Source organism: Anser cygnoides, chromosome 4, assembly GCF_040182565.1.
Source record: "Anser cygnoides isolate HZ-2024a breed goose chromosome 4, Taihu_goose_T2T_genome, whole genome shotgun sequence".
Classification (NCBI taxonomy): Eukaryota; Metazoa; Chordata; class Aves; order Anseriformes; family Anatidae; genus Anser; species Anser cygnoides.
Genome location: NC_089876.1, coordinates 48,649,288 through 48,677,069, shown reverse-complemented (window position 1 = coordinate 48,677,069; position 27,782 = coordinate 48,649,288). Strand labels below are relative to the sequence as shown.

General features: G+C 36.4%; 1 protein-coding gene across 7 annotated transcripts in view; it reads right to left on the bottom strand.

Annotated features, from left to right (window-relative positions):
• Positions 1-5,086: 5,086 nt before the first annotated feature.
• The window catches only part of GUCY1A1 (guanylate cyclase 1 soluble subunit alpha 1), a 38,008-nt gene continuing 15,312 nt past the window's right edge, over positions 5,087-27,782 (bottom strand). For 3 of the 7 annotated variants that reach the window (XM_048071856.2, XM_066996089.1, XM_066996090.1), the window contains 8 exons: positions 21,748-22,159; positions 18,993-19,054; positions 16,917-16,975; positions 15,138-15,847; positions 13,460-13,945; positions 12,806-12,949; positions 10,600-10,754; positions 5,101-8,381 (listed from right to left, as the gene is read on the bottom strand). In XM_048071856.2, coding sequence (XP_047927813.1) covers positions 8,180-8,381; positions 10,600-10,754; positions 12,806-12,949; positions 13,460-13,945; positions 15,138-15,847; positions 16,917-16,975; positions 18,993-19,054; positions 21,748-21,996 — 2,067 coding nt within the window. In that variant the 5' untranslated portion in view covers positions 21,997-22,159 and the 3' untranslated portion in view covers positions 5,101-8,179. Of the gene's footprint in view, positions 8,382-10,599; positions 10,755-12,805; positions 12,950-13,459; positions 13,946-15,137; positions 15,848-16,916; positions 16,976-18,221; positions 18,278-18,992; positions 19,055-19,865; positions 20,575-21,747; positions 22,160-24,212; positions 24,289-27,782 lie in introns of those variants that run through there. The other 4 variants (XM_048071857.2, XM_066996091.1, XM_013175189.3 and 1 more) reach the window with 4 other exon arrangements.

Here is a 27,782-nt window from a genome sequence, read left to right as displayed (position 1 = left end):
GGAGGGACGGGCCCCGAAAAGCCTCGGCCACGGGAGGCAGAATGGCCAGAGTACCCCTGCAGAGGGCAGGGGAGTTTTTATGCCACGTCCCCCTTCTGTTCGGGGTGCGTTGCGTGAGAGGAAAACCGCGTTGTTGCTGACGTGATGCCTGTGAAATACGTGCATCCATTTAATTTTTTCCCCATTGCTCTTCCCAGCAGAGAAGCATCCAAACAACTGCCCTAGAGTTTCCTGCACATCAAAAGGGATTTTCCAAATGCTTTTCTCCAACTGGAGTTGTTAGGACTCACCTGACAGTCTGAAGATTGTCAAAGTGCCTGGCAAAATCACAGTGATTAGGCAGGTACACGGAGGGCAGTGTATGCTTTGGTGTCAATGCCCTTTGCAGTGGTTGCTTTTGCAGGAATAGAAATGGTTCCTGAATTGTTTCATATCCACATGCAATCACAGCTTTTGGCCAGATAAATGCCCCCTGAAGAGTGGAAAACCAGAAGAGCAAGATGATTGCAGATACTTCTGTTTCTGTGTGTTAATTTTCAAAGGTTAATGAAATTAAAAACACAATAATAAGTGCTTTCAATACATTTTGGTGTGCGTTGACAAGTCCTTGTCAGTAGCTAATGTGAAAGAGACATTACTGTACAGTGTTGTTACAATGTTATAACCTACTAAACAGAGATTTTCAAAGGGATCTCCAAGTAAGTTATGACCCTTACAACTGAAATTTGAATAGAGGATTGCTGACAACATGCCAAGGAGACTTCAGAAATAACACAGTCATCACATGTGATAATCTATGTGGAACAAGAGAGGTAGTGCAGCACTTGTAAAAAACATTTAAAGCCCTTTATACCATCTAAAGAATTGGTGTATGGAATAAAAATCCTAAGGAGACTTATAATTCTTTTTGCTTATTTAAAAAGAATGAAAGAATATTCAGGACATAATAAGATTTCTGGGAGGACTATAGGACGAATACTTGATGGGCTACTGCTGTAGTAACTCTTGGGCAGAGACCTTGCTACATGAAGCCAGAAGGGCCACAGATGCTCATAGATCCAGCTGTAAGGATCTGTATGGATTCTAGATGTAAGTAAAATTGTAAAAGTTTAGACCTTAGTAAGATAAAGCAAAGTAACTTTAAAAATTGATTAAGCTCTTGACATACTTTATGAAAAAATGGAGTATGTGTTTGAATTGCCACATAAGTAAAAAAATTATAACATTGAAAATCTTCTGAAATCTCATGTAGTGCTTGGTGAACTTCTGAATCTGTGTTAAGATCTGTTAAAATTCTTAGTAAGTGAGGAGAGAAATTATGGATGGATGGACATCAGAAAGTTGGCAAACCTTTTTTCAGTTGGCATTCCAAGAACAGTAGAGGGACACCCTGCATTTGCATCAAGCAGGCATAATCAATTCTACTTAGTTTAACACAGTCCACGTCTACTGCGAAAGCCACTTCTGGTTGCTTTTATTTTGAATGATGACCAAGAATGAATGTTTCAATATAACCAGTTAAAACCATGCACAGAATATGCTAATTTTGAAAGGAGGAAAGAAAATTGTCGGAAAAAAACCAAGCAAACTATTGGTTGAAGATATCTTTGTAGAAAACAAGCAAAATCTGAAGGCATGTAAATCTCTCTTTGCATTAGACATCATGTGATAAATCATGCTGCTGTAATTGGGTAAAAGGCTTAGGAGGGGTCAGCTTCTTACCAGTTAACTAGGATTTGGGTACTTCTGATTGCTGTCTACTTTTCCTGTTTGGTAGGAACTAAGTTTGGGGAAAACAGGAAAACACATCCTGCTCTATCTTTATAAGCTTTGCTTTTCTGAAGTCCTGGGCAGGGGATGGATGTATACTGGAATAGGATAAGGCAGGGACAAGAGTGGATTAAGAATCAGTAATAACAACATCCCAATTCTTTTAAACTTTCAAGGAAATTCACTTCTTTATTCTGTATATGGGGTAAGCCCCTATGCTTATAAAAAGGTACTAGAGAAATTACATCAAATTCTTTTTGAATATGGTTTTCAGAATGTAGATTATCCTGGCAATTTTGCATACAAGCATGACACTTTTTTAAAAGTGCTGATATCAGCAAAATTCAAAATCGCTCTATACAATTCTTTTGGTTTGGTTCAGGCTTGTAGGTTGCATTGCAGGCTGTTCTTGGGATTAAGCTTTACATGCAAGTGTTCTGGCATCAGAGGTGATGTAGATTTGTTAAATGTAAACTGAAAAGTGGTAGACTCAACAGCATAGGCAGTGTTGAAGCACACAGTGATTAATTTTCTTTTCTAAAACAGGGTTCCCATTTTAAAGGTTTGGACAATGCTGAATTAAAGAATTCAACCACGTGATTTGCTGAGAGGGGCCAACCTTCCTTTGAGGTGTTAGCTGAATCAAGATTATCTGGTAGGTCTTAGACAACATTTGGTTTCGGTGGAAGGACAGACAGGCTTTAAGTCAACAAGACACACTATGTACATGTCAGACTCTAAGCTGTTAACCCCAGGCTGTGTTTCAAAGCCCAGCCCCGTCAGTCACTAGGCATTTGGTCACCGGAGTTTGGCATTTCACACAACCATTTAGGCTGTATCAGCTGCACTTCCATAAAGCCTGCAGCTCATTCTCTATAGCATGCAGTCTCATTCCAATTTGGGTACCATCATGCACTGGGTTCATGACTTGCTGCCCAGCTGCTTTTTAGTGTTCAAGAGCAGGAGAGTAGCTGTGGAACTAGCCACAGCGGGGATGTGCGTGGGATGGAATGATGGCGTGAAATGCTTTCTAGAAAGTTTCCTATAACTGAAATCCCACAAGGCAACTTCTCCCCTTTGCGTCCCCCTGAACCCTTGCATACTTCTCAGGAGTTTCCTGCATTGGCCATCAGAAAGCCAAAAGAGTTGCAGTCTCAGATTACAGGAGAAAAAACAACTGCTGTACTTTTTAAGTGTTGATATGCGTGGTTTTTCCTGATGTGAGATACTAACTTCATCTGGGAATTGCTGAGGTCTGTGGAAGGAAAAAGTAACATAAGATCCTTTTATGCTGTATGAGAGGACAACTGCTGAGACAATAATTTTGGGATAACTACTTGGGATAAAAAGCCAAGAACTTTTACACTCAGTTCAGTGTGGTTTGTATTAATACACAACCACTATAAAACAAAGCATTTTAATAAGTTACATTTTTTAATTTTGGACTTTGCTCTTAAAGTTTATATTGTTAATATAAACCCTAATAAAAATGGTGCTTTATATGGTATTGTTGGATTTCATTTAGCGAAGCTATTTTACTAACATCAAACTGAATTATGGGTATTTTTTATTTTTCTATTTCAAATCATAATGGTCTGAGACTTGAAATTTGGGATTGTCATAATATGCTTTTAAGGTGCAGAAACAGGCATGCGTTTTTTTAAGATCCCTTCAACAAGACTAGTTATTTTTAATGTAGCAATACACCATTTTGTTTGTTTTCTAATTCTGGTATTTACAAGCTATAACTGAAACTACCCTCAATACGTCAATACAATAATCTGTGTAGATTTGAGAAACTTTGCAGGCTCTGTTCCATCCTCCTGTAAGAGGAATATCATGTTAGCAATGCAGAGCAAAGTAATCATATTTAACCAATTCTTTCCTAACACCTCCTACAATCAGTGGAAAGACTCCTGCTTATTTTCATAGACTTGTAGTCCGAAGTTCCTGGGAAGTTACAGTCCTTGATATTTCTTTGCAGGTTTAGTTTGGGGTAAAAAATATAGAAGAGTGGAACTCTCTATTACTTGATCTGCCCCTTTGCGCATACTTGGGACATTACTAAATGTATGTCCTCATTTCCATTTAGGTTAGGAAACAGCTGGCTCGACTTTACTGTCAGCATCAAAAATCCACTGAAGCTCAAGACATGCAATTTTATAAGGTTGTTTACTTGGTTTTAGATTCTTCCAGTTTACTATTTTTTTGAGTGGCTCTCCAGGTTCATATTCCAGCCTAGCTGCATATTTAACATTCAGATCCTACTGCTTGTGCTCAGGAGAAAACATATCTTTAAACTATTGCATCTGGATGAAGCAGAGGTTTCAGAACCACTGATTTTCTCCTGCCTTTTATTGGTGCTTCTGTATCAGAGTGCTGCTGAGTAATGTAGGACTCTGGGTTTTACTCTCTCCCTTTACAGAAAAGGACTGCCAGTGAACTCATGCAATTTGGACTGGGAAAATAATTTAAGGAAAAAAAAAAAAAGGAAAAGGTTTATATCTGATTCATTTCCTTCCTATGCAGTTGTGAGCAGCCATACCACCAGACATGATTTAAGAGGCCTCTAAAGTCTGTTGTAGCACATATCTTGCAGACTTCAGAAGTAGAAAAGAAAGTCCTAGCTTTCATTTCAGAGAAGTTCATTTTGGTTCATGCTGAACTGAATTCGGATGAACTGAAGCATGCCTTTGAAAGCAACATAGTCTCTTGTATGCTGTATGGCAAATAGCCACAAAAATTATTGCTATTCCAGGAAACAAAAACTGCCCTTCCACTGGTTTTTCAGAACAATGACCAGACACACAAAAAAATGGTAGCAGTTAGAGTAGCTGCTGGGTTATAGGATGGGTGGGGTTTGAAAGAAGGTCCCTTTGCCAAGATTCAAGAGAAATTTCCCTTAATTCTAATGGCTTTCAGCTTACAGCTGGAAATACTCTCTTTCTGCAGAGAATGCAAAAGAAAGTGATGGGAGAAGTAAACTGGGTTTGAGGAGGTCTGAATTTTTCCTTAGTATGAGTTCACAGGAAGAAGTAGATCTGGCCTGGGGCTCAGTTATCTGTGCACTGCAATGTTTGTCAGTTTCTGTGAATTCATTTGGTTTGTTTTTGTACAGTAGTTCACAGAGAAAGAAAACACCACTCTACGCTAATTGCACTTCCTCTGACACCAGCAATGAGAAAAAAATTTCCAACATTTCCCTGATATCAGATCAGGTCTTGCCTGAATGAAAGAAGAGTAGTGGATTTATATATATATATATATATTTTGTTCTATCTTTTACTTTAGCTATATCACTGTTAGATTCAGAGGAACTATTTCTTATTTATTCCAAGGACTATTTACAACTTTTTGCCTAAGGAATTACAGTGTGACAAAACCGTATCTTCCATCACACAGCGTAAATGTGAACAGGAATCAGTCCCACAGCTGATGTACTAGCAAAATAAAAAATCACATCAGAATCAGAATGACATCACATCAGTTTCTGTACATAATACTAAAATGTGCATTTTTATATCAAAAGCATTGTATAGTCTCTGAAGACTTCACAGTTTCAGACAACGTAATAGTATACAAGACATCAGCTTAAAAACAATTGTTTGATTTCCTTGCAAAATCTCCCAGTATTGTATCAATTAAATTGCCTTCCTTTTAATTATCTCAACAATTTGCTTATCGATTTTCTGATTCTTTTAATTCCATTAGATTTAATTTAAGTGAAAAGACTAGCTGAAAATAATTGTCCCTTATTAAAAATATATTCATTCAACAAAAAACTTAAACAGAAGAACAGCTTCAGTGAGACCTAAATTCTTAACAGTTACACTTAAAAATAAACGTAGACTTGTGTTGTTTTTTGTTGTTGTTGTTGTTGTTTTTTTCAGAGCAGGTATGGACACAAGTACATATTAAAGTACCTTCCCAGATCATTTTCTTAAATATGTGCACAAATCCTGTTTATCTCACTGACATGAAAGCATATAGCTTTATGTCTATGCTTAAGCAACTAATCAGGATACTTCTCTGAATTAGGGCTGAAGTAGACAAAAGAATGTTTTGACTTCATCAGCAAAAAAAAGTCAGTGAAATAAAAAGGAGTTCTACAGCAATTTTATCTTAGCTGATAATGTAGCCTACTGTGTGTTACAAAAGAGAGAGTTATAAAAAGTAACACTGGAGGGTGAATTTGATCTGTAGTAAAAACTTTGGCCTAGGGCACATTTTATTTTACAGAGAGACGCATAGGAAGGGGTCAGGAACTTCCAGGATGAACATCCTATATAACTGCATCCCCCTCCCATTCCTTTTTTTTTTTAAAAAAAAAGAAAAGAAATCCTTTTTGTTTAAAAGTCTATGTGGTTTTTAATCTTCAGTAAATGACATAGAGATGGATAGATTCTTACTGACTTCGGTTATTACTGGGTCAATATCATGAGTCAGTAGTATAATTCTCATCATTTTTATATCTAGGAGAATTCTTATGGGACTGCTACTAGTCTTGGGGTATTTATGTCAATAGAATAGAATTTTCCTAAGAAAATAATATTGCAAAGATCAGTCACCAAGATTTGCAGAGTTCTTGTTTTCTTGAAACACTGCTGTTAAAAATATTACAAATGTGCATATATGTGTGTGTGTGTGTGTGTAATATGTACATATAGCTTTTCAGGTTCCTTTTTTGAGTCAGAGTTTCTGAACATCTTGGATGGATATAGGACATCTCAAGGAATAGCAGGATTCCATGTTTCAAGTTTTGTTCAAATGATGCTCACAGGAAACATGAATTAAAATACACTTCTTAAATGTTCATAAAGCTAGTCTCTTATAATGACTTTTCTCAAAGTTCTGATGGTACCTGTTCTGTACAAGTTTCTACTGCAAAGGAGTAGGATAAGAACAATAGCTTCAGAATGAAACAGTCACATTCAGAAAAATAACAGCATGGCACCTTTGCCTAATAAAATTGTGTCCTGTAAATATTCAGAGAGCAAAATCTTGATTCAGCAGCACGTATCTTGGAGAAAGACTTTTATGGTTTGATATGCCAAAACCCAAGAGTTTAAGAGGTTAGAGTAATAACAAATAGTATTTGGTACTACTGGGAATACTTTTATGTGTGTAAACAATGCAGTTCTCCAGCCTGCAGTTGGGACCAATCTGTACAACACAGATTGTACAACAACAATTTCTGCGCAGATGAATCTGATAGTTACAAAGGCAGAATCCCAAACTCAGGACTCAGTAACTAACTCTATTCTGCCAGTTCCAGAGGCAGACCCTTGTGAGTTCTCCACTCATGCTCCACCATCCACTATAGAAAAGCTTGTACCGTAGAAATACTAATATATGTGTTGATATGTTTTAAAGCACTTCTGTTCATCTGTAGATCCCCCTGACAACTATAAAGCGAGTGTAGCATAGGCGTTCCAGGTAACATGTCATATCTATACTGCTCTCCTTGAACAAGGATCATGGCTTTAAAACGGTGTGTTTCTGTTCCATGTTATACAGTCTGACTAGAAATTTCCTTTCTAAGTAAACACTCCAGAGCACATTTTATTACACTCCTTTTAAAACTTTTCAAATTTAAATGACAACAACAAAAAAAAACATTTATTGCTCTAATACATAATAGCAAGTTGATATTTTTTATAAAGTATTTTAAAAACCCCAAGAACTAAAATACTGTTTGATGATTACAGAGACTTAGTATGTGATTATACAGTGTTTTAATCTATGTTCATTTTATACACAAAATAAAGTTCAGGAAACAGTAAGCAGCAAACTCTGCTATTTATATGTGTATTAGCTACAATTAACAGCCTGATCCAGAAGATGCTGAGCACACTCAACACATTGACTCCAGCAAGTGTTAGAAGATGGTCAGCAGCTACTAGGATGGGGCCCAAAGGATGCACTGGAAGGAGTATGTGATAGCAGTGACAGCATTTTTATGGATAATTTTCTTATGGAATCACTAAGAAAATATATTTTTAATAGTCATTGATAAGCACCAGCTCACAACACGGCATGTGGCTGCATCACTTGCACATTATGTTTCCTGGCACACTGCATATACAATACGTCTAGAATTCTCAGCACAGATAGAACTGAGAGGGTTGTTATGTAGCACTTACAAACCACCACAAGGAAAATGTATTTTTAGTAGCATTTTGAACAGTAAAATTGCAATATTACTTTAGTGACTATGTTCCCTATCCAAAGGAAAAGTAAAAAGTACTCAGTGACATACTTCCTGAAATTTTAATACTGGCTTTCAGGTGTTAACAATCTAAAGTGCTTTCATGTTTCATACATTTTTTTAAAATCTTCAATTTATACAAAAAAAAAAAAAAGAATATTTATAAATTTATTCTATACACTTGTGAATGTCGTAGACAATTTAGTCTATTCCTGTTTCCTCACCCAAAAAATTGGCATTGCCATCTCCCAAATCTCTCTTTTGAAACCAAGTCAGTGAGCTTGTTCCTTGAATATAAGCATCCAGAAAATAGCAAATTCCAGGGATATCACTGGGAAAATTTGGAGGAAGTTCTTCTCTTGAGCGAGGTGTGAACACAAAACCTGGATATTCCTTTAACAACCTATAACAAAAATGAATCATCTTGGTTAAAAATGAATTAGTCACAAATTGTTACTACATGCATAGACATTCAATAATTCTTTGTGTATTCTTTATAAAGCAGGGCAGAATTTAATTTTATATTTAAATGTTATTTACTGAAAATATTAAAAAAACTGTTTGGTAACGTTGATAACCTGTTAATTCATGCACCACTGCAAACAGGAACATTGCCTCTTTTTTTTTTTTTTTTTTTTGTCCTGTCAGTGCTTTGAATGTAGGTGATATATTTGTTGTATTTGCAAAAATGGTCTAGTACTGAGAGCTAGCTCACCTTAGCATGAGACTGGTAGCATAATTAGTTACAGCTAATGAAATACTGAAAAGCTTATTAACTAAACTATTCAGATCCTCTTACTATTTCTAAGAATTTTGCTTTTTCACACATAGGTCCACTAAACATAGTAGTCTTTTATATCTGAAATACAGATCACTACTTTTTAGAGATAAATATTGTAAACTGGTTCCTCATGTTCTAGACAAATGCTTTTACATATAGGAGCTGTGCAAGGTGCCATAATGTTATCAATATGTGTTTATAATTCATGTACAAATCAGAAAGTAAAAACATTGAACACAAAATATGTTAACACATCATTCATGCAGGCGAAAGAAAAAACATACCATGAGAATAATAACAATAGTTTATCCTTTAACTAAATTGCCTGTTTTCTAGGCATCCAAACAATTATTTATTTTTTTCAACAGTGTACTCATTTCAGATATTCTCTTGAAATGAATACACAGCCATGCAGAGTATGCCTCAGAATATAAACAAATCTTGTGTGGAAAAACTGTCTAATGATTTAAGAGAAGGCTATAGCTAGTATGATTCAAAATGTTATGCCATATGCACATGGAAGAAATCACTGTTGGCCACCACTGTTCTTCTAACATACACTATAGCTCTTTAGAGTACGTGATCCAAAAGCAGGTTACATGCTGTGTACTCAGATGCCTCTAACACATGTATCAAAATCACCTATAAAAGATAATCTATAGTTTGGCACCCTGTAAGTCACATAGCAGGTGCTGCAGGGGATGTCAGAGTATCACATGCCAAATTCTCTAACACTGGCCGCAGGACCTTGCCACAAGATCAGATGTGCAGCAGTGGGTACAAGCTGAGTAGGAATAGCTGACTGTCCAGGCTGCAGTGAAGGCAGTAGTGCTTCCTTAAAAGGAAAAAAAGATTTTATATCCATATTTCTGGTTATTTTACCCATCCAGCAATATTACTTCCTATTACTGAATTCACTCTGTGTAGTTCACTTTTTAAAATTTTTGGCCGCTCTGGAAGAAACAATAATGTGTATCAATTTAAGTGGCATAAAATTCAGACCTGGACCTGGAGTGAGTAACGGTCTGAACTGTTACTACCACCAAATTCAAACTTATAAAACACTATTACTTGGCCACAAACATATTTGTAAGGTAATTTTAAAATACAACTAAACAGATAATACGAAGTATTACAAACAGTAATACAAAGAGAGGTTGGGAGTATGAAGGGTACAAAGGAAAGATGCTGTATTTTCCATGGCAGAGCTTGCTAACTGCATGACAACAAATACCCTAAAAATGTCTGATTTGAATGGATAATAAATAGTACAGGCTAGATTACATACTAAGGTTCAAACTTAGCTGGGATTAAGACAGGTATAAACTAAACACTGGCTTGGTTGATTCATTGCAATCTATTCATTCAACTACCCTAATCAAAAGAGAATGGAGATGCATAAGGTGATGCTTAACAATTGTTCAGCTAAGTGGTTATTTTCAAGGGCACCTGCATAAACTTGGCATCCAGTTTACACTGAAAGATACATAGCTCAAGGAGGAGACAACTATTTGAGAGAAGTAAAAATTCAAGAGATTTTTCTTTAGCTTCAGGGCAAGAAGCAAAATTGGCCCTGATCCTCCATTTATTTTAAATGTAACAACTGAAAAATAAATATCAGCTGTTCTGTTTCACCCTTTTTCTTGCTGCTGGTTGCATTCGGAATAAAAATAACCACGGTGCGATCATGAGCAGTCAGATAAAAAGGAAAAAAAAAAAAGAAAATAAACAGCAGCACTTCAGAGGGAAAAAAAAAAAAAGATCAGCAAGATAATGAATAAATTTCACATTAACTACTTCAGGTGGACATTTTACAGATGTACATTGTAAGGCACTGTACCTGTAAGTTGTTGGGCTGACATTTATTTTTCTAGGTACACTGCAAGATTCAAACTTGTTGGCAAGAGTTACATTATTTCCAAAGAGACAATAACGAGGCATTTTAACCCCCACAACTCCAGCAAAGACAGATCCAGAATGAAGGCCAATACGCATCTTCAAATAAAAAGATAGAAAACAGCATTAAATAAAATTAATGAAATGGTTAAAGTCAGTTTTATACATTTTTCCTTTTAAATAAATAGATTATGAGCTGGTAATACAAATTCAGTTGGTAAAGCCTCCTTAAGATGTCTGTATTCTGTTCATTACTGCCTGTGCTAGCCCAAGTTTACCTCAATGTATAAACATCATCAGGAGACGCTACGACACTTGAATATTTTCCTGGGAGGGACTGCATGGCACAGTGTTAGACTGGTGACAGTTACTGAATCACACTTACTTTTCTGTTATGGTCGGAAGATAAGACTTAGGGAACAGTGAAGAAAATATGTATATGCTGTAGTTTCAGTTGAATTGTATTTACAATGTACCACTTAGAGTAAATCCCAATCTCAGAGTACATAATTCGGCTAATTAATGAAATTATACAGCAGTGGAAACATTTTGATACCTCTTCTTTACAACTTGTACTCAGATTTTTGAGTTTTGCTTAGCTGGTACTGATTTCTATGTTCCTTTTTTTTTTTTTTTAAGTGTATTTTATGGTCATTATACATATGTAGACATGTTTTCTTCAGCATAGCACTCTAACACAGCAATGGCTGATGTTGGGAAACTTGCATATCTACTATGTGTGCTATTCTTTATATACCCACCGAATACCATATCATTTATGAAGAAGTTACAATTTCTAGTTTTGAGTGAGAAAGCAAAAAAGCTGGCAACAAAAGCAAAATCCACCCCCACAGCAAAGATGGCTCATATATGTACATTGACACAGAAGTCTGATTTAAAATAAGCAGTTTGCAGTCACGTCTTTTCTTTGACAATTCATATAGAAAATGACAGTATACCATGACATACTTGTTGCTTTGCAAAACAGTCATGAAGCATTTCATTAAAATAGATGCATGCTTTCATTAGAAATAGAAAGATTCTGTTTTCTTCTAAGAAGCTTCTCGAATTTTTATACATTTTTTCTCTCTATTTTAAAATTACTTTTTGAATGTAACAACATTGCTCATTCAAAACCATAGAAGTAGCAATTGTGTGGAAATTATAAACGTGATAATATTGACAAGATGTTTCTATATTTTTAACCCTAGTTTAATTTGATATTGTGAAATACAAAAAGAATGGTATTTATAACACTGCTGTTATATAAATGTATGATAAATGTGGAACATGTTATCCTCTTAATAATCACTTTCTTGCTTTTGGAATACAAACATTCCTTAATCTATAATCAAAGAAGTTTGAAGTTTTCTAAAGTAATAAATGAACAGACAAATGTTAAAAATGAGCAAATGAAAGACATAATGAATTGAGACACCAGTATTAAAAATAATAGACCACATTCCAGGACATTTGAACTTAATGGAGAAGGCCCACATCATTTGTCATGTGCACTGATCTTTCTCCTTTTTTTCTTTTTTTTTTTTTTTCCCAGTGAGAGGTGAACCTATGTGGAAAGTTCAGTACATGCTTATGTCCTCATTGAAAGGAGGCCATAAATGTAACTACCACTGAATCGGACAGTTGTCTTGCCATTCTTATGGTATTGGTTCAGTATCTGACTGTAAAACACAAACAGCAACAGAATCCATTAAAGATATGTGGATTGCTGCATTTAGAACATGTATTTGATTATTCATGTTTATACCTGTTGCCTCAAAAGACTTTGATGTTCTCATTGGTTCTAATTCTGAGGGATTAGTCTCCTAATTAGAAAATGATAACAGAATATTTCACGCCACTTACAAATCTATTGCTACTGAGACAAAACCAGCAGCTTATCAGTGTGCACTTATTGATTTCACTGCATTTAAGCTTTTGGGGTTAATTTTCAGATTTCCGTTTCATCTTTAACTCTCCACAAAACTCTCATTCATAGAACTAAAACGATCAGTTTCTCCAGCCATGCACCCTTGATCCCACACCTTGTTTGAGTTAATGTGAAATTTCCTTGACACAAAAACCCTGAAACCAACTAGACAACCAAAAATTTCCATTTTTACCATATAAAATACAATAAAATATATGACCTTGATAGGCTCTCCATGGGGAGACACCACCTCATCTGACAGCTCCATCATCTTCAGGGCCATCAATGCTATTTGAACAGCATGGGTTTCACTTTCTTTGTGTAAACCTCCAGCAACACAGTAGGCATCTCCAATAGTCTCAACCTGAAACAGGTATATTTGTTCCTTAGTGTTATACTGCTTGACATATAAAAGAATAGCCTGTGGTTTCAGCAGGAATTTTACCTAACAGTTTGACTGAGATTTATTTGTCCTGCTAAATGGTCCTGGGCAAATCCTGCAGTGTCATTCAAAAGGAAAAAAAATATACAACTTGTATTTATTGCTAGGCACAATGCTAGAATACCTTTCCTTACTCAGCTGTTGTCAGGCACTTGTAGCTACATTAAAGACCTATTTACCCCAGATTCACAGCACTGTAGCTGAAATTAATTTTTAAAATGACCGCTTAGGTTTTGATGGGTTTCTCACTTGGCTGCATGCATGGCTGATGCTGTTGATATACTTTTCATTGTTTTGTGATTGATTTTAAATCTTTCATAAAATGAAGGTGTAGGACAAAATATTTTTTGGACTTCCATTATCCTCTGTCCCATTTACTAATAATTTCCTTTCCTGCCACAGAACCCCACAGAAGAACAATAAATTGTGTACCTTATAGACATCTAGCTCTCCACATTGGTAATCAAAGCGAGTATAAAGCTCATTAAGCATGGTGATAACCTGCATAGGTGAGCACTGAGAACAGATGGCAGTGAATCCAACAATGTCAGAGAAAAGCATTGTGACATTATTAAATTTCTTGGCTTGCACAACTTGTCCCTGCCACAGCTGCTGAGCAACCTCTCCAGGAAAAATAGAAAACAGAAGATCTACGGTCTTCTTCTTTTCCTCTTCAAGTGCTTGATGGGCCTGCTCAAGGGTTGCTTTTAGCTTTCCTAACCTCTTTTTCAGTCCATCCTGAGCTCTGGCTTGTTCTCCAATCAGAACAACATCTCTCAGTGCATTGTGAATAGGAATATCTGAGAGGTATAATCCACGTCCTGTAAAATCTTCTAGCCTATCCACACATGGGGATCCCAAGAATAGGATGGCACTGGATTCAAGAATATAGATCATTTGGCCTTTAAGATCCATTACCTGAAACAGTTAAAGAAACAAGGATTCATGCACAACTTGCATGGCAAGTGCTTAGAAACAAGACATACATTTTGCTGAACCACAGGCGAATCAGAGTGGCCCACAGTCCTCACATTTTCATTCAGTTGCTAAAGAGAAAACATGGAATACAAAATCATAGAGCTAAATCATAAGTTCAGCTTATTTTACTTAAGCCTTCTGGTGCAAAAGTTAAACCACAGCTTAAGGCCAAACCGCTAATTATGTTTGGGTATTAGTAAGTATCAATTTTATCTTAGGGAGAAAAGAAAATCAAAAGAAGAACTTTGTGCATTTTTATCTACTGGTTAAGATGTTATTGATTACAGTGGTCAATGAATTTCTGCTAACAATTGGTTAGCAAAACCATGTTTGGTTCATGCACTTCATTCTCTGTAAGTGAGAACAACTGTTTCAGTTTTATTAGAGGATGTTCAGTACTCACTGCAATTTAAAATTAAAAAGCAAAAATGCCAGAAATATCCCACTTTAATGACCTGAAAAAGCACAGTATTTTGTGTGAAGTGCTGTTTTTATGTCTCTTCCATATTCAGTTGTGTAATGTGCAAGGTGCTGCAGAGCTCTCCCTAACATTGCTTTGAATCACCATTTTTTTTGGAAAAAAAAAAAAAAAAGGATATTTCATGGTAGTGACTGCATCAGTTCAGATATCTGAATATCAAAGATACAAAATCCTGAAGAAAGCAAAGGCTCAATGAGCACAGGAAATGTCTATTCCTTTCCCCAAATCCTAGAATTGTTGTTTCTAGGTGACTCAATTGCACTTAGGTTAAGCTTCCCCTGCCACTGTCTCTGTATTGGTGATGCTCTTATTCTCAGCAGCAGGACATGCCGCTGATTTTATCTCAATTCACCGAGTTTATCTCCATATTTCAAATTACTCATTTTTTAATAAAATCATGTCAACAGTCAGATTTTACTCTTGTAAAAAAAGTTTTAATGGAGAATTTTGACTGAATATTGGTTTCAGAATCTGAATTACATTACAGTGCCCTCACCATAGATCATTATTATTTATGTGTATTAGATGTTGAAAGGTAGACAATGAAAAATACAACATAATTTTGTTTGGTGGCTATTTTAACTGTCTTGCATCTCCCAAAAGAAGAAAACAAATTCCTCACTGAAGCCATTGTATTAAAAAGTCTCTTACCATGGATGATTTCATATCAGTATTATCCCATCTTCTCACTCGTACAGTAAACTGCATATTTAGCATTGTCATTATTCCACTAAAAGTGCAGCTTATTTTAGGGGTAAGAATTTCAAAATACTCTTCAAAATTAGGCTTAGCTTGAAATTCTCTCCTGGTCAAAAGTCTTCTTATCCCATTTCCAACTTGTAGAACAGACATGTCCTTGTCAAACATAAAATGAAACGGAAAAATCTTACAGAACACAGAGGCAGGAATCACAAGTGAAGACTGTGGTTTACATGGAGATAAAGAAGGTTTTGCACTTTTGACTTGTATAGAGTAAAGCAAATAAGGCTGATTAACAAACTCAGTGCAGTCATTATGGAAACAAGGAGGCATGAGCATGATTTCCACCTCAGTTTCATACAAAATATGAGCTGCTGCTTTAATAATGCCAGATAAAATAAGACTTGTGACTTTCTTGGGAAAGAAGTAATACACATTTAAGAAGTCCTGATCTTTCTCCAGGCATAATATGGAGGCTTCTTCAAGTCTGTCCTTTTTTCCTGCTTCTTGGTTGTGGCCACTTTGCTTCAGCAGAGTAGTGAAACTGTTCAAGAAGTCCTTCAGGGTTCCTCCAATAACTCCTAGTATGTGTTCATCCTCTTCATAGCATATTTTGAATAGCTCTTCACCAAGAGATTCCCGTAGAGACTCCACAGGCACACCTGCATGCAATCACATTTTAGTCAGAACTGCACTCATCATGCTGAATCTCAGGCTGATCTCCACTTTTTTCATCCTAGATCAAATCAAATTAGCAATTTCCTTCCTTGACCCATCACAGACAACTGAGGACTTTCTCTCTTAGGTCCTGTTGTGACCATTTAAAGTTGTACTGCCTGGTGCCTGGAAAACATGGAGACAATAGGCTGTAGTTTGGAATGATCCAAGATTCAGTGCTGTGCGGTAGGGGGTGTAGACAGAATGAATGCACATTTTGGCACAGGACTTAACCCAGTTCCCTTAGCTTGATATAAAGAACTAAAATAATTTTATAAAACAAAATAAGAGTCAAAATAAAATCGTCTCTGTGCACACATGCAGATATAAGTACTATGCTTGATCCAATAAATTAAATGACCTTAGGAATATTCCAGGGCACTGAGACCAACTGGCACAGAACGGCTCACATCTTTGTAGCAAATTCATTTTAATGGGATAGCTGCACGCAAACTGATTGTTGAGTATGTCCCAACTCCCCAACTGTTACTGGGAATCATTTGGAAAACCGTTATCTGTCACAGGCCAACCGTGTGCCAGGACCAGCTTAACAGCTTAAGTGTACAGAAGACCAAGTTTCAGTTTCTGGAAATGTTAATTTACTACTATAGATGTGGCCATAGAGTTCTCCTATTGCAAATTAAAGCAGTTCTCTTCCCACAGACTAGAATCCTCCAGAAGATGTAAAGGATCAAACATTTTTTCAGTATAACACTGTCATGTATTACTGAACATATCTTACAACTCCCTATATGTTGTTAACTTAGCAGTGTATGAATCTATGACATCTCAGACTTGAGAAACTCTTTAACTCAAATCTTGACTCGAGCTGTTAGTTGCACAGATGCAGTTTAGTATCTGTGATGTCAGCATCACCCAAGCCACGATGACGAGGAAATTATTTCTTAGTAGCAAGACTATTTTATATATTCATGCATTACTTTATAGTTACATCAGCTTTATATAATCTATGTATGTGCAATATAGATGTGTTATTAAACAAGCTTACATTACCTGCTGCATCAGCATGATCACTGATTATTTTTTCAAAATCTTCTCTATCCCCAGTTTTTCTGTAAAGATCATAAAAATATAAATAAAACCCCTGAAAAATCAAGATAAACATGGTAAAAATAATAGGCAACAGAAGTTATATCTAGCCTGTCTTTACTCAGTAAAGACCAAGTTTTGCTGATCAAATAGGCAGTTTTTCTTTCATTCAAAATAGGGTTTTGGTGGGATCTTAGATTATCCTGTGCATTTGAGATAAATTAAAGTTTTAGTGGTCTGAGCTCAGATTATGGATTGAGGCCAAATGTTGTAGGCTGTCATTGATTAAAATCTCTTACGTTGCAACAACCCTATTTTTAGTTTGGTTTATATTTCAAGTTCAACAAGGCCAAGTGCCGGGTCCTGCACCTGGGCTGCAACAACCCCAAGCAGAGCTACAGGCTGGGAGATGAGTGGCTGGAAAGCTGCCTGGCCGAGAAGGACCTGGGAGTATTGGTGGATAGTCGGCTGAATATGAGCCAGCAGTGTGCTCAGGTGGCCAAGAAGGCCAACAGCATCCTGGCCTGTATAAGAAGCAGTGTGGCCAGCAGGTCGAGGGAAGTGATTGTGCCCCTGTACTCGGCTCTGGTGAGGCCGCACCTCGAGTACTGTGTTCAGTTTTGGGCCCCTCGCTACAGGAAGGACATGGACGTGCTCGAGCGAGTCCAGAGAAGGGCGACCAAGCTTGTGAGGGGTCTGGAGAACAAGTCTTACGAGGAGCGGCTGAGGGAGCTGGGCTTGTTCAGCCTGGAGAAGAGGAGGCTCAGGGGCGACCTCATCGCTCTCTACAGTTACCTGAAAGGAGGCTGTAGAGAGGTGGGGGTTGGTCTGTTCTCCCACGTGCCTAGTGACAGGACGAGGGGGAATGGGCTAAAGTTGCGACAGGGGAGTTTTAGGTTGGATGTTAGGAAGTACTTCTTTACCGAAAGGGTTATTAAGCATTGGAACGGGCTGCCCAGGGAGGTGGTGGAGTCACCATCCCTGGAGGTCTTTAAAAGAAGTTTAGATGTAGAGCTTAGGGATATGGTTTAGTGGAGTACTTAGTGTTAGGTCGGAGGTTGGACTCGATGATCTTGAGGTCTCTTCCAACCTAGAGAAATCTGTGAATCTGTGAATCTGTGAATTTTGTTACTTGAAGTTGTAACTATATTTCATATTCATGTATAATATAACTGGAATATACATTCAAGCATTTTACGTTCCATTAAATAGAAAAGATGTGAGAAGGTATTTCTGTTTTTATAGAATAATTCATTACTTTAGAATTACTTATTCATAGGTAGTAATCTAGGTTTCTGTGATACAGGATGGCAGCTCTCTGAGTTCTGTGAGGTCAAAAAATATCACCCTGAATGTCAGATGCAAAATGATGAGATGTAGCTTAGATGAACTTCTACATAAACAGTTAGCCATTGATAGAGATTTTCTGAATTTCCTTAATTGAAATATTTTAAATAAATATATATGCAAAAGCAGCAATACAGATGTTTAGATTTGCTTTAGATTTGTCTTAGTACACCATTCAGAATAGAATACTATTTTTTTGTTTCAAACTAATACTGCATGAAACAATACATAATTATTCATTTCAGTTCGCATTTGCAATACACATCTGTTCAGCTATCTAGACTATGATCATTCACTGTATCAAAAGCCAACTTTTTTTTGTGTAATACTAATCACTTGCATTTAAAATTCTTTCCCCAGGGTCATAGAAATATCAGTGTTTTATTTACTATTAGAAGACCATACGATTGTTGTGAAATAAGGCAACCATATTCACCTGTCCATCTATGTCTGAGTAGTCTCCAAGTTCCTCCAAAACACCTGCTTATTTTAAGCAATATTTCCCCGCACAAATGGCTTATTTTGCCCATCAAGCTAACTTACATTGCATGAAATGTCACACACCAATTTAACAAGGTAATAGAACACAGATTCCAGAATTCCTGACTCCCAGTCACCACCCTAGTTGTTAAGAATTCTCAGCAAAACATTTCTGGTGCACAATGCAGTTGCAAACCCATTACGCATACATACCTGGTTTCTTTTATTCTGTGTTTTGCTAGTGTTCTTTGAAGTGCAAGATTTAGCCTTTCAAACTGGGGAAGAAAAAAATCTACATTGATTAAAATATCATTGCTGAAAATTTAATCAGAAGAATAACATTTTTATAAGGAGAATTACTTTGCTGTCCTTGAACATCTTTTTTCAAGGTGGTATCATTAGAAAGACCATGCTATTTCTGTGTTTGGGGTTTAGTTTATGTTGATGTCTTCAGCTCCAGTACCACTGTAATTAAGCCCCCTTAGCTGATGTGTACCTGTAGTTGGGCATTTAAAATAGTGATGTACTTTACCTCCAAGTTGTCAGAGGATAATAAAGACAGTGCTACTGAGAAATAACTAACCCAACTTTCTATCATAACCCACCACCCCCAAAAGAGAATTACCCCTCAATTCAGAACTACTTTGTTAAATATAAAATTTATTCTCCTGACAAAAGAAAAAGAAAAACAAAAACAAAACAAAACACTACCACATTCTGCATTATATCCCCAGCAAAAGATATTAAAAAGTGGTTCTTCTAAATATTAACTTTTCTTGGAATAGTAGATTTTTTTTTCAGGGCAATTTTCAAAAGTGTCAACATTGAAATTGCTAGAGGTAACAGTTTCAAAGCAGACATTAAAGATCAATATAACATTCTGTGTTTCAGATTACCTCCTTTTCTGTTTTCAAGACTATAACATTTCAAGATGATGTTATATGATATATATTTGTAGAAAAAGAAGGATTTTGGCTAGGTATTCTGCAAGCCCAAGTATCCCCCAGATGAAAATCTATTCACTGTAGATAACCTTTGTAAAAATTTTTCGTAATAAAGAACCTTTAGAGTACCATGAAGATTTACCTCATTTTCCATCAATCCTTTCCTTCCGTATCCTTTCTGTAGTTTCTAATTGAAGCAGATACAATACTTCCCAAATGCGTATTACAACTGCTTTGTGACCTGAGGAGCTGTCTTCTGTATGTAGTCTCCAATCATTTGAAACCCAATCTTCAACAGAGACAGGGTCATAGAATAGTACTGCACTGCCATGTTAGAATTTGTATGTTATGCTTGATTTGGTCTGGCTTTTCTTTGGTTTTCATTCCCTGGGGAAATTAGTTTTTCCACTGTATCTTTTACTTTGTTTGTTTGTTTGTTTTTTAAAAGGAAAGTTTTCACTCCAGAATAAAATATCCAATAAAAGAGTGGCAGTATCTTCTGGAGACTGTTTCCAAGCAAAAATCTAAATTGAACTTTGCCAGCCTTTTGTCATAGCTGAGGAACTAGCCTATCATATTTATATAATAGGCAGGTGCATACACATATACCACTCTTTAAAGAAAAGAAAAATTTCATTAAAAATCCCATCAACAACTATATTAAAAATAAAATTCGATGAAATAGAAGACTACAGCCATTCTGACTTAAAACAGCAATCATGACACTATATGAAGGGTACTTTGTCAGTTCATTTTTGCCTTGGAAGTCCTTTCCTCTACACATTTAAAGTAAAGATCAGTTTAAACAGATGAATTTCTTCTATGTAAGTGCAGCAGAAGAAAAAAGTCATCTATAAAAAATGGATAATGTAGAGTTTTAGCAAAAGAATAAGAGATGGATAAGTTGCAAAAATAGATGTGCAAATAGATTCAAAAAACTCCAGCACATTTATTAAGGTACACTGATTGTCCCTAACTGGATTGTAATTAATGAGCATCCAGAGAAGGCCATTCACTGTATAGTCCCAATATATATCAGTCAGTTCATTCACGCCTTCCTCCGAATTTGAGGCAAGCCCAAGTACAGAATGTTACACAGCTGCACTTTAAAGTTGTGATTCTTTATACAGAAATAAGCCCTGGTATTCATCTTCACTCAAGCAAACTGCTGTGAATGTACTGTGCCTGTTTTCAGTAGAGTTGAGAAGAGATGTAAGAATTCCTCTGTGGAACTGCTGCAGGATTTTCTTCATTTTAACTAATAGATATTAATTAGTTCAGTGTTTCAATATGATCATTGCATTTCCCAGTTGCACAGCTATTCTGTTCAGTCTCTCCAGGGCAGGGAGTAAGACATGGTTTCTGCTGTGGGGACACTGGAACTAGGTGTCAAGTTCTGTAGTCATCATACATTTATATCAGTTAGCTATGGTACAGCTCACTTAAGACGAGTTCTGTTTGCTTTGTTTGAATTATTTGTTTGAATACATGCTTTAGGATTTTCCTTTGCATGAAACACAGACAGTAATATTTTTAAAAATAATATAGCAGAGGTCAGTATCATAGCAGATGAAAACAGTGTTGTTGTTTTTTTTGTGATAATGAATAATGTACTTAGTATGGATTCAATTAGGTGAATTGACGAGGTAACCATGTAATTCCTATAATTCATGTAATTCATGTAATTAGGTGACATGGCAGAGTTTCTCCAACTGTATCGCTAAGTAAAATAAAATGCTATGGAAATGCATGTTTATAAGAAGAAATGATCAGTGGAAGGTTGCAAATGCAAGGCTAAAAATACAGGGAAATACAATGGAAGAGATGTTGTAAGAGTGGACAAAACTCATTGTGACAAAATTGTATACAAAAGGAGTGGAAAAGGATGAAATGAGGGTTTAAACTATGCTGAGCTAAATAAGAATACAAACTCTGAAGTCAAAACAGCTTTCAAAAGGCTTACATCAAATGCATTTTTAATATGTATAATGAAATGCTAGTATTAATACATATTATCTGTTTACCTCAGGAAAGATTAGTTTGCAGATGCTTTCAGTTAATGTGTGCAGGTACACTCTACTTCTGCTCGTTTTCCTCTGTGGAAGGTCTCCCTGAGCATCTTTTTCATGGACTTCTTTGCAGATGGGCAGAGCTGCTCTAGAGCTATTTTCTGTGCAGTCCTTCTCATGTTCATCAGTAATGTGAGTTTGAGTCAGTAAGGAGAAAGGACATTCCCCTGTGATCTTCAAGTCTTTCAGTTTTGTACAGAACATACTGTACAAAGTCTCTCTCTGGAGATTAAGAGTACTTGGCTTTGTGTTTAATAGATCTCTTTTGTTTACTAACAAGAGAAGAAGATGCCAGAATATTAGACGAGGCAACCACTGTGGAAGATTATTGGTAGTTAAAAATCATCACGGGAACAAATATGCGCCCCTACAAAACAAGAAAAATAAAAGCACACAACAAAACGTTATTTCATTTTCTCCTTTAAATTCCCATAATGTTCCATTTTTACCATTTAAAATAATGGCTTTACTAGGGCCTTGCTCAGGAGAGCACTTAAGCTTTGCTCATGTGACATTTTAAGCATGTAATCTCTACTGATTTGAATGCTTCAGATAATGCTTCAAGTGGTGTGCGTGGTTAAGTGCTTGGCTGAACTGAGGCTCTGGTGATTAAGGCAGAGGAAATGATACAACTTGGGTCATAGTGATGGATGAGGCTCCTGAAAGAGTAAAGAGCTGAATTTTAATAAGAAAACCTTCTTAGTTCTTCACAAGCAGCTATTAAAACTACCTGATGTGGCACAACGGAACTGATTTGTAATGGACACTTAAATCTCAATTTAATTGATGCTCAAGGTATCCTTTTTGTAACAGAGAACTGCGTGAATAAAGTTGACACTTTCACTGCTGGAACTGAAGACCATCCAAGACCACGGATTAATGCCTCTTGTAAAAGCCACTGACTGGTGACAGCTGACATCATGGGAACTTGACCACATAACTGATGTAGTTACTTGGAAAACACCAAGGGATTTTATGCTTTTACAGGTGATGTCTTTCAAACAACACATTAAGAACAGAATTGAACATTTCATTTTAGTAATCGTTCCCTTTTTGTTACATATATTTCAGTAAGACTTAATCTGAAAAGGCTCTTCCCTAAAGGGCTACATTTTCTATTGACTGTATCTCATTGAATCAGATCCCCTCATCTTCATGTAATACTCTAACAAGGTAATCCTTGAGACCTTCCGGCAACTCTTGAAGCAGCTGAAGTGTTACATTTCTCTCTCTAGAGATGTAGTACAATAACGCTTTCTTTCAGAGGCACTGTGGCTTTAATCAGCCTATGCACCACATTGCTTTTTCCTCCCTCTGAGACACCCAAAGGGCTTTTAGGGTCACATAACAATTGCACCAGGGTTTAAAAATAACTAGTTCTCTGATACAGGTTATCAACTGCTTCTTTTGAAACAGGGGTATGAATGGCACAGCAGGGGTATGCTGCAGAGCCAGCACAAGTGGCAGGGATAAGAGGAGAAACAGGCAGAAGCCACTTTGGCTGGACCTCCTGCTGGAATAGAGAGAGGAAAAAAAAAAAAAAAAAAGCATTGGCAGAAAAGGCCTTTTAAAGTATGCTTTAATACTGATGGTGTCAGGTCAGCTTCTAGGGGATATCTATCAAAATTATTAAACTATTAGTTTAAGAATCGGTAAACACAATGCTAAGAACAAGAGGCTAAAGAATGTTTAAGTAAGATTCTGTATTTCTGATTTCAGTTTTTATACAGAAAATTATTTGTTTTTACTGCATGGGTATCAGTAATACTTTATTTTTTATTGCTGCATACTTTTGTGTAGCAGATGAGACACTGAAAAATTCTAAGCAAGAATCACACTGTCTGTATGCGTGTTTACGTGTTAGTTTTCTTTATAAGTATTTACATATATATGTAAATATTTTTCTTCAGGAGCCATTATATAACCTCATTGCTTTAGTAAAAAAGGAAAGCAGAAAAAAATGCATCTTTTTTGTACTTAATTGGACTGTGTACTGAATCTGTGTACTAAAACTGTTAAGAAAAATAGTAATGTAAGTATATATGTGAAGCATTGTCAAAGATAGATTTATGGCTGTGATGGATCTTACATACATACTTACATGCTTTACTGAATTTGGGCCTTAAATGTCAAGATAAATCTTGAATTTACAAAATAACTACTAAAACTTTTCTTAAATCAAGTGTAGTAAAATTTTGGAAGAAAATTTCTGAAATATATTTTTTGTTGAAATATGTTTAAGTATAATGAAACACTAAAGCATCTCCCAGTTAATGCCATACTTCATTTATGTGTTGCTATTAAAAAAAGAGAAAGGTTCTCTGTCTGTGGAGAACGTGAGACTGAGTTAATGGTTAAATTAGATACCAACAAATCTTTAGCACGTTTGCACTAAACTAAGAACAAAGGTAGTGACTGACCTTCAGCAATGATCAGTAGTTTTCAGTTGTGTCCAACCCTTCCCCTCCCCCAGCTGGCAGAATTATTTCTTTGTTTCTAGAAGACAGTAATCTGGAATCACATTGGGGTTCACTTCCATTGTAGGATATTGTATTTTAATTAAGTTACATTCAATGCAGTACAAAAAATATCCGGGCAGGTAGAATCAGCTCAGTGAAGGAACTTATTGCCATTATTTTACACCTGGAAAACCTGGAGCGGCCAGAAGCTGCACAGTGGGAATCAGGTCCCACCCTGTCAGGTCAGAAGATGATCGCAGGCCAGAACTTACTCAAGGGCAAAGTGGGCACTGGCAAAAAAATCCCTGAGTTGGCAGAGCTGCTGGGCATGTGTCTGCTGTATCCACAGCTTCTTTCTGGGATGCAGTCTACCGTCCTTGGTGCTGCAGGACACCCACACTCTTAGCCTCCTCTTCCCCGGTGGGCGCTAGAATCTGTGCCCTTCCTCTGAACGTGAAGTTGTGCTCCTGCCAACTGCTGTTTATATCAAAACTATCATGCATTTGCAAGAATGTAAAATGAGATCTGTGACGTTTCTAGTAATAACACTGTTGTACAAAAATAATATTTTTCATGTGCAGATCTTTAAATTCCAAATAATTATGACACAGTTCCTAAAGAATGCTTCTGCAGAAATACTTTGTAACTATCCTTATTTTCCTAGGAACAAGGGGGATGAACCTTTGATAGCATGTACCCCAGTTCAAACCAATATCAGCTTATTAGGCATAGCAAGTTTAAAGCAGTGATTACGTTAAGATTCTGCACCTGCAATGACAAGACCCCCTAAATCACATCTTTAAAGAAACAGAGTGGAAACCTAATTACATCACAACTTCAGAGGATTCAGGTACTGAAAATAAAAACCATACATATACTAAGTCTTTCTTAATTGAAACATCGAGTTTCCATTTGGTATCTTAAGTGTACCATGCACTTAATATAACTAAAATTCAGAAAAGGAAAGTCTGTTAAGTTCTAGGAAAACCTGCCTCACTCAAACAGTAATTGGACAGGGGGTTTAAGTGTCTGAAAGGAGAAGGGCAGTGAATCACCACTGTAGAGTTTACAGAAGGAATTCCAGCAGTATAATGGACTTTAAAAAACTATGAGAAAGATGAGATGTGGCACATATCACAGGTTAAATCAAACATTTGCAGATGTGTTTCAACAATAATGAACTCCAGCCTTTCCATTGTTGATAATATTTAAGGACACTTTCTGACCATAACAAAAAAAAAAAAAAAAAAAAAAGAAAATTGAGGAAACATGGAAAAAGTTTCTGGTTTTGATTTCTCTCCAAACATGCTTTGTGAGAGCTTATCCCAGGGGAGCTGCAGTGTTTAGTGTGAATTCTCCATCTCTGCTGTATTAATTGCTGTCTTATTTACCTTTGGAAACAAACTGAAAATTAAAATTAAATAATCTGTGGTGAGATTAAACTACAAGCAATGAATTTATTTAATGTCTGACTGAATAGAACATGGCATTGTGCCACTCAGAAAAACTAAGATGACTTTACATAGTATAGTCATAGCAGTAGAATAATTTAACAGTTCTCAAAATGCTCTGTGCAAACATTTCATTGTATATTTACATCTGTACTTGTCTTACAGCCAAAATGCCTTCCTGTATGCTTGTTTGTACTAGTTGTTTTAGCAGAGGAAAATATTCAGAAGCATTTCCTTGACAATAGCATGAAATAAAGTGCAATGAATCAATCATACAGTAAAACTCCCTAATATTAACATAGCCATTTATAAGAATTAAGCAATGCCACTTGCTAACAGTAGCTAAAGTTGTTTTAAAATCTTAACTTGCAGACGTGGGTGAAAAATTAGAAGTAACATTACATACTTTTTTCTTCATGTAAGCTGAGTCCTTTGCTTAGAGTAGGGCAGAATCTGTTATGTGCTATTGTGTTACTTTTTTTAATCAGACATACTTTAGGTGAACTGCTACATGTTAAGCAACAATTAAAAAAAAAAAACAACTTCTAGTTTGCTTTGCATCAGTCAAAATATATTACTAACTGGATCTAACTTTCTGCAGCACAAGAGTGATTGCAGCGCTTGAAGGAGCTTAGTGTGGTCTGGAAGTTATTGCCTCAACAGAAATAGTTGTTAACTTCTATCTTGCCTTTATGTAAAATCTAGACTTGCAATTCCTACTGAGCTCTAATTCCTGTGGGATTCAGAAATCACTGCCTTTTACACCTTGCCAGTAGGACTCTGCACAAAGCAAGGCAGGATCTGTTACTTTATGCACAGGCAAAACACAGTCAGCTCCTAGCAACACAGGTTAGTAGTACCCATTACCCTATCAGAAATACCTCATTGTGGATTCAGCTCTTGTCAGCAAACAAACTCAGGGGAAAAAAAACTAAATGCTGTCATTTAGTCTTACAAATCTGAAGCGCAATATATGCACTTTACTTTTTCTATCTAAAGTGGTGTGTAGCAGCGGAATCAAAGCCTTGGTGATTTGTCCATTTCCAAAGATTTTAAGGAGGCTTCTAAAATCCTCAGAGAAAATTGATCAAGTCTGCATCAAAATATAAGTTAATATTTTAAGAAGTCAAAGTAAGTATTCATTAATCTTGTTAAATCCTTTACAAGTAAATAAGCTAACTTACTCTGGCTGCTTCACTAAACTTGAACACATTCAGAGAGCACACACCTTCAAATCATTAATTTGTTTCGATATTGCTGCTTTAGGGAGCATAATATCTAAGTAACCAGAGGAGACAGGCAAATCTGTTTTCGAATTTCTGAGCAGTAGTAAGTCATACCAAACAGAAAACTGCCAGTTGATTACCTAGGTAGAGGACATCTTGGAAGAGGTTTGTCCTCATAAAGAGGAGAGAGGTGTTTTCCTGCATCTCCCCAGTAAGAGACTAACCCTTCCACTGAAATTTGAGGATGCCTCATTTACTCCTTTCCAGTAACTTGGTCCTTTAACAGGGTTTTGCTAACATTTGCTAACCTACCTGAGGACAACTGTGACATTACGCAAGAATAATTAAAAAAACGTATCATGCGTGCATATTAGGTGAAGTGCATAGCAGGGATAGGATTTCTAAATTTGCAGTAACAACACAATTAAAATGTCAATAAGAACAGGTTACATAAAGAATGTAACTGTAAAAAGAAAACTGCAAAACCAAGGCCTTGAGCTCTAGGGAACTCCAAATGTAGGTGATTATTCAGTCCTAAATCATTAACACCCTTGTTTAGATACTATTGCCCAGGCTTCACTTGGACTACAAAGTAGTAACCTTTTTATTCAGCAGAATTCTAGGCTTGTTCTAGGCACAGTTTGGCTACTTCAACAAAGGCAATAACTGATGACAAGATTGTTTTCCTCTGAGTAGATCAGGTGAGATGAGACATGGTATTTGAAACTGGACTCCACAATACTTTGCTGAATCTAGTAATTTCTTGGATACCAGTGATCTCAAATTCTGCTCTATCTGTAGCAAGAAAGATGCTTTGTCAGTCATTAATTTTTCTGCTTCTTCCCCTAAACATT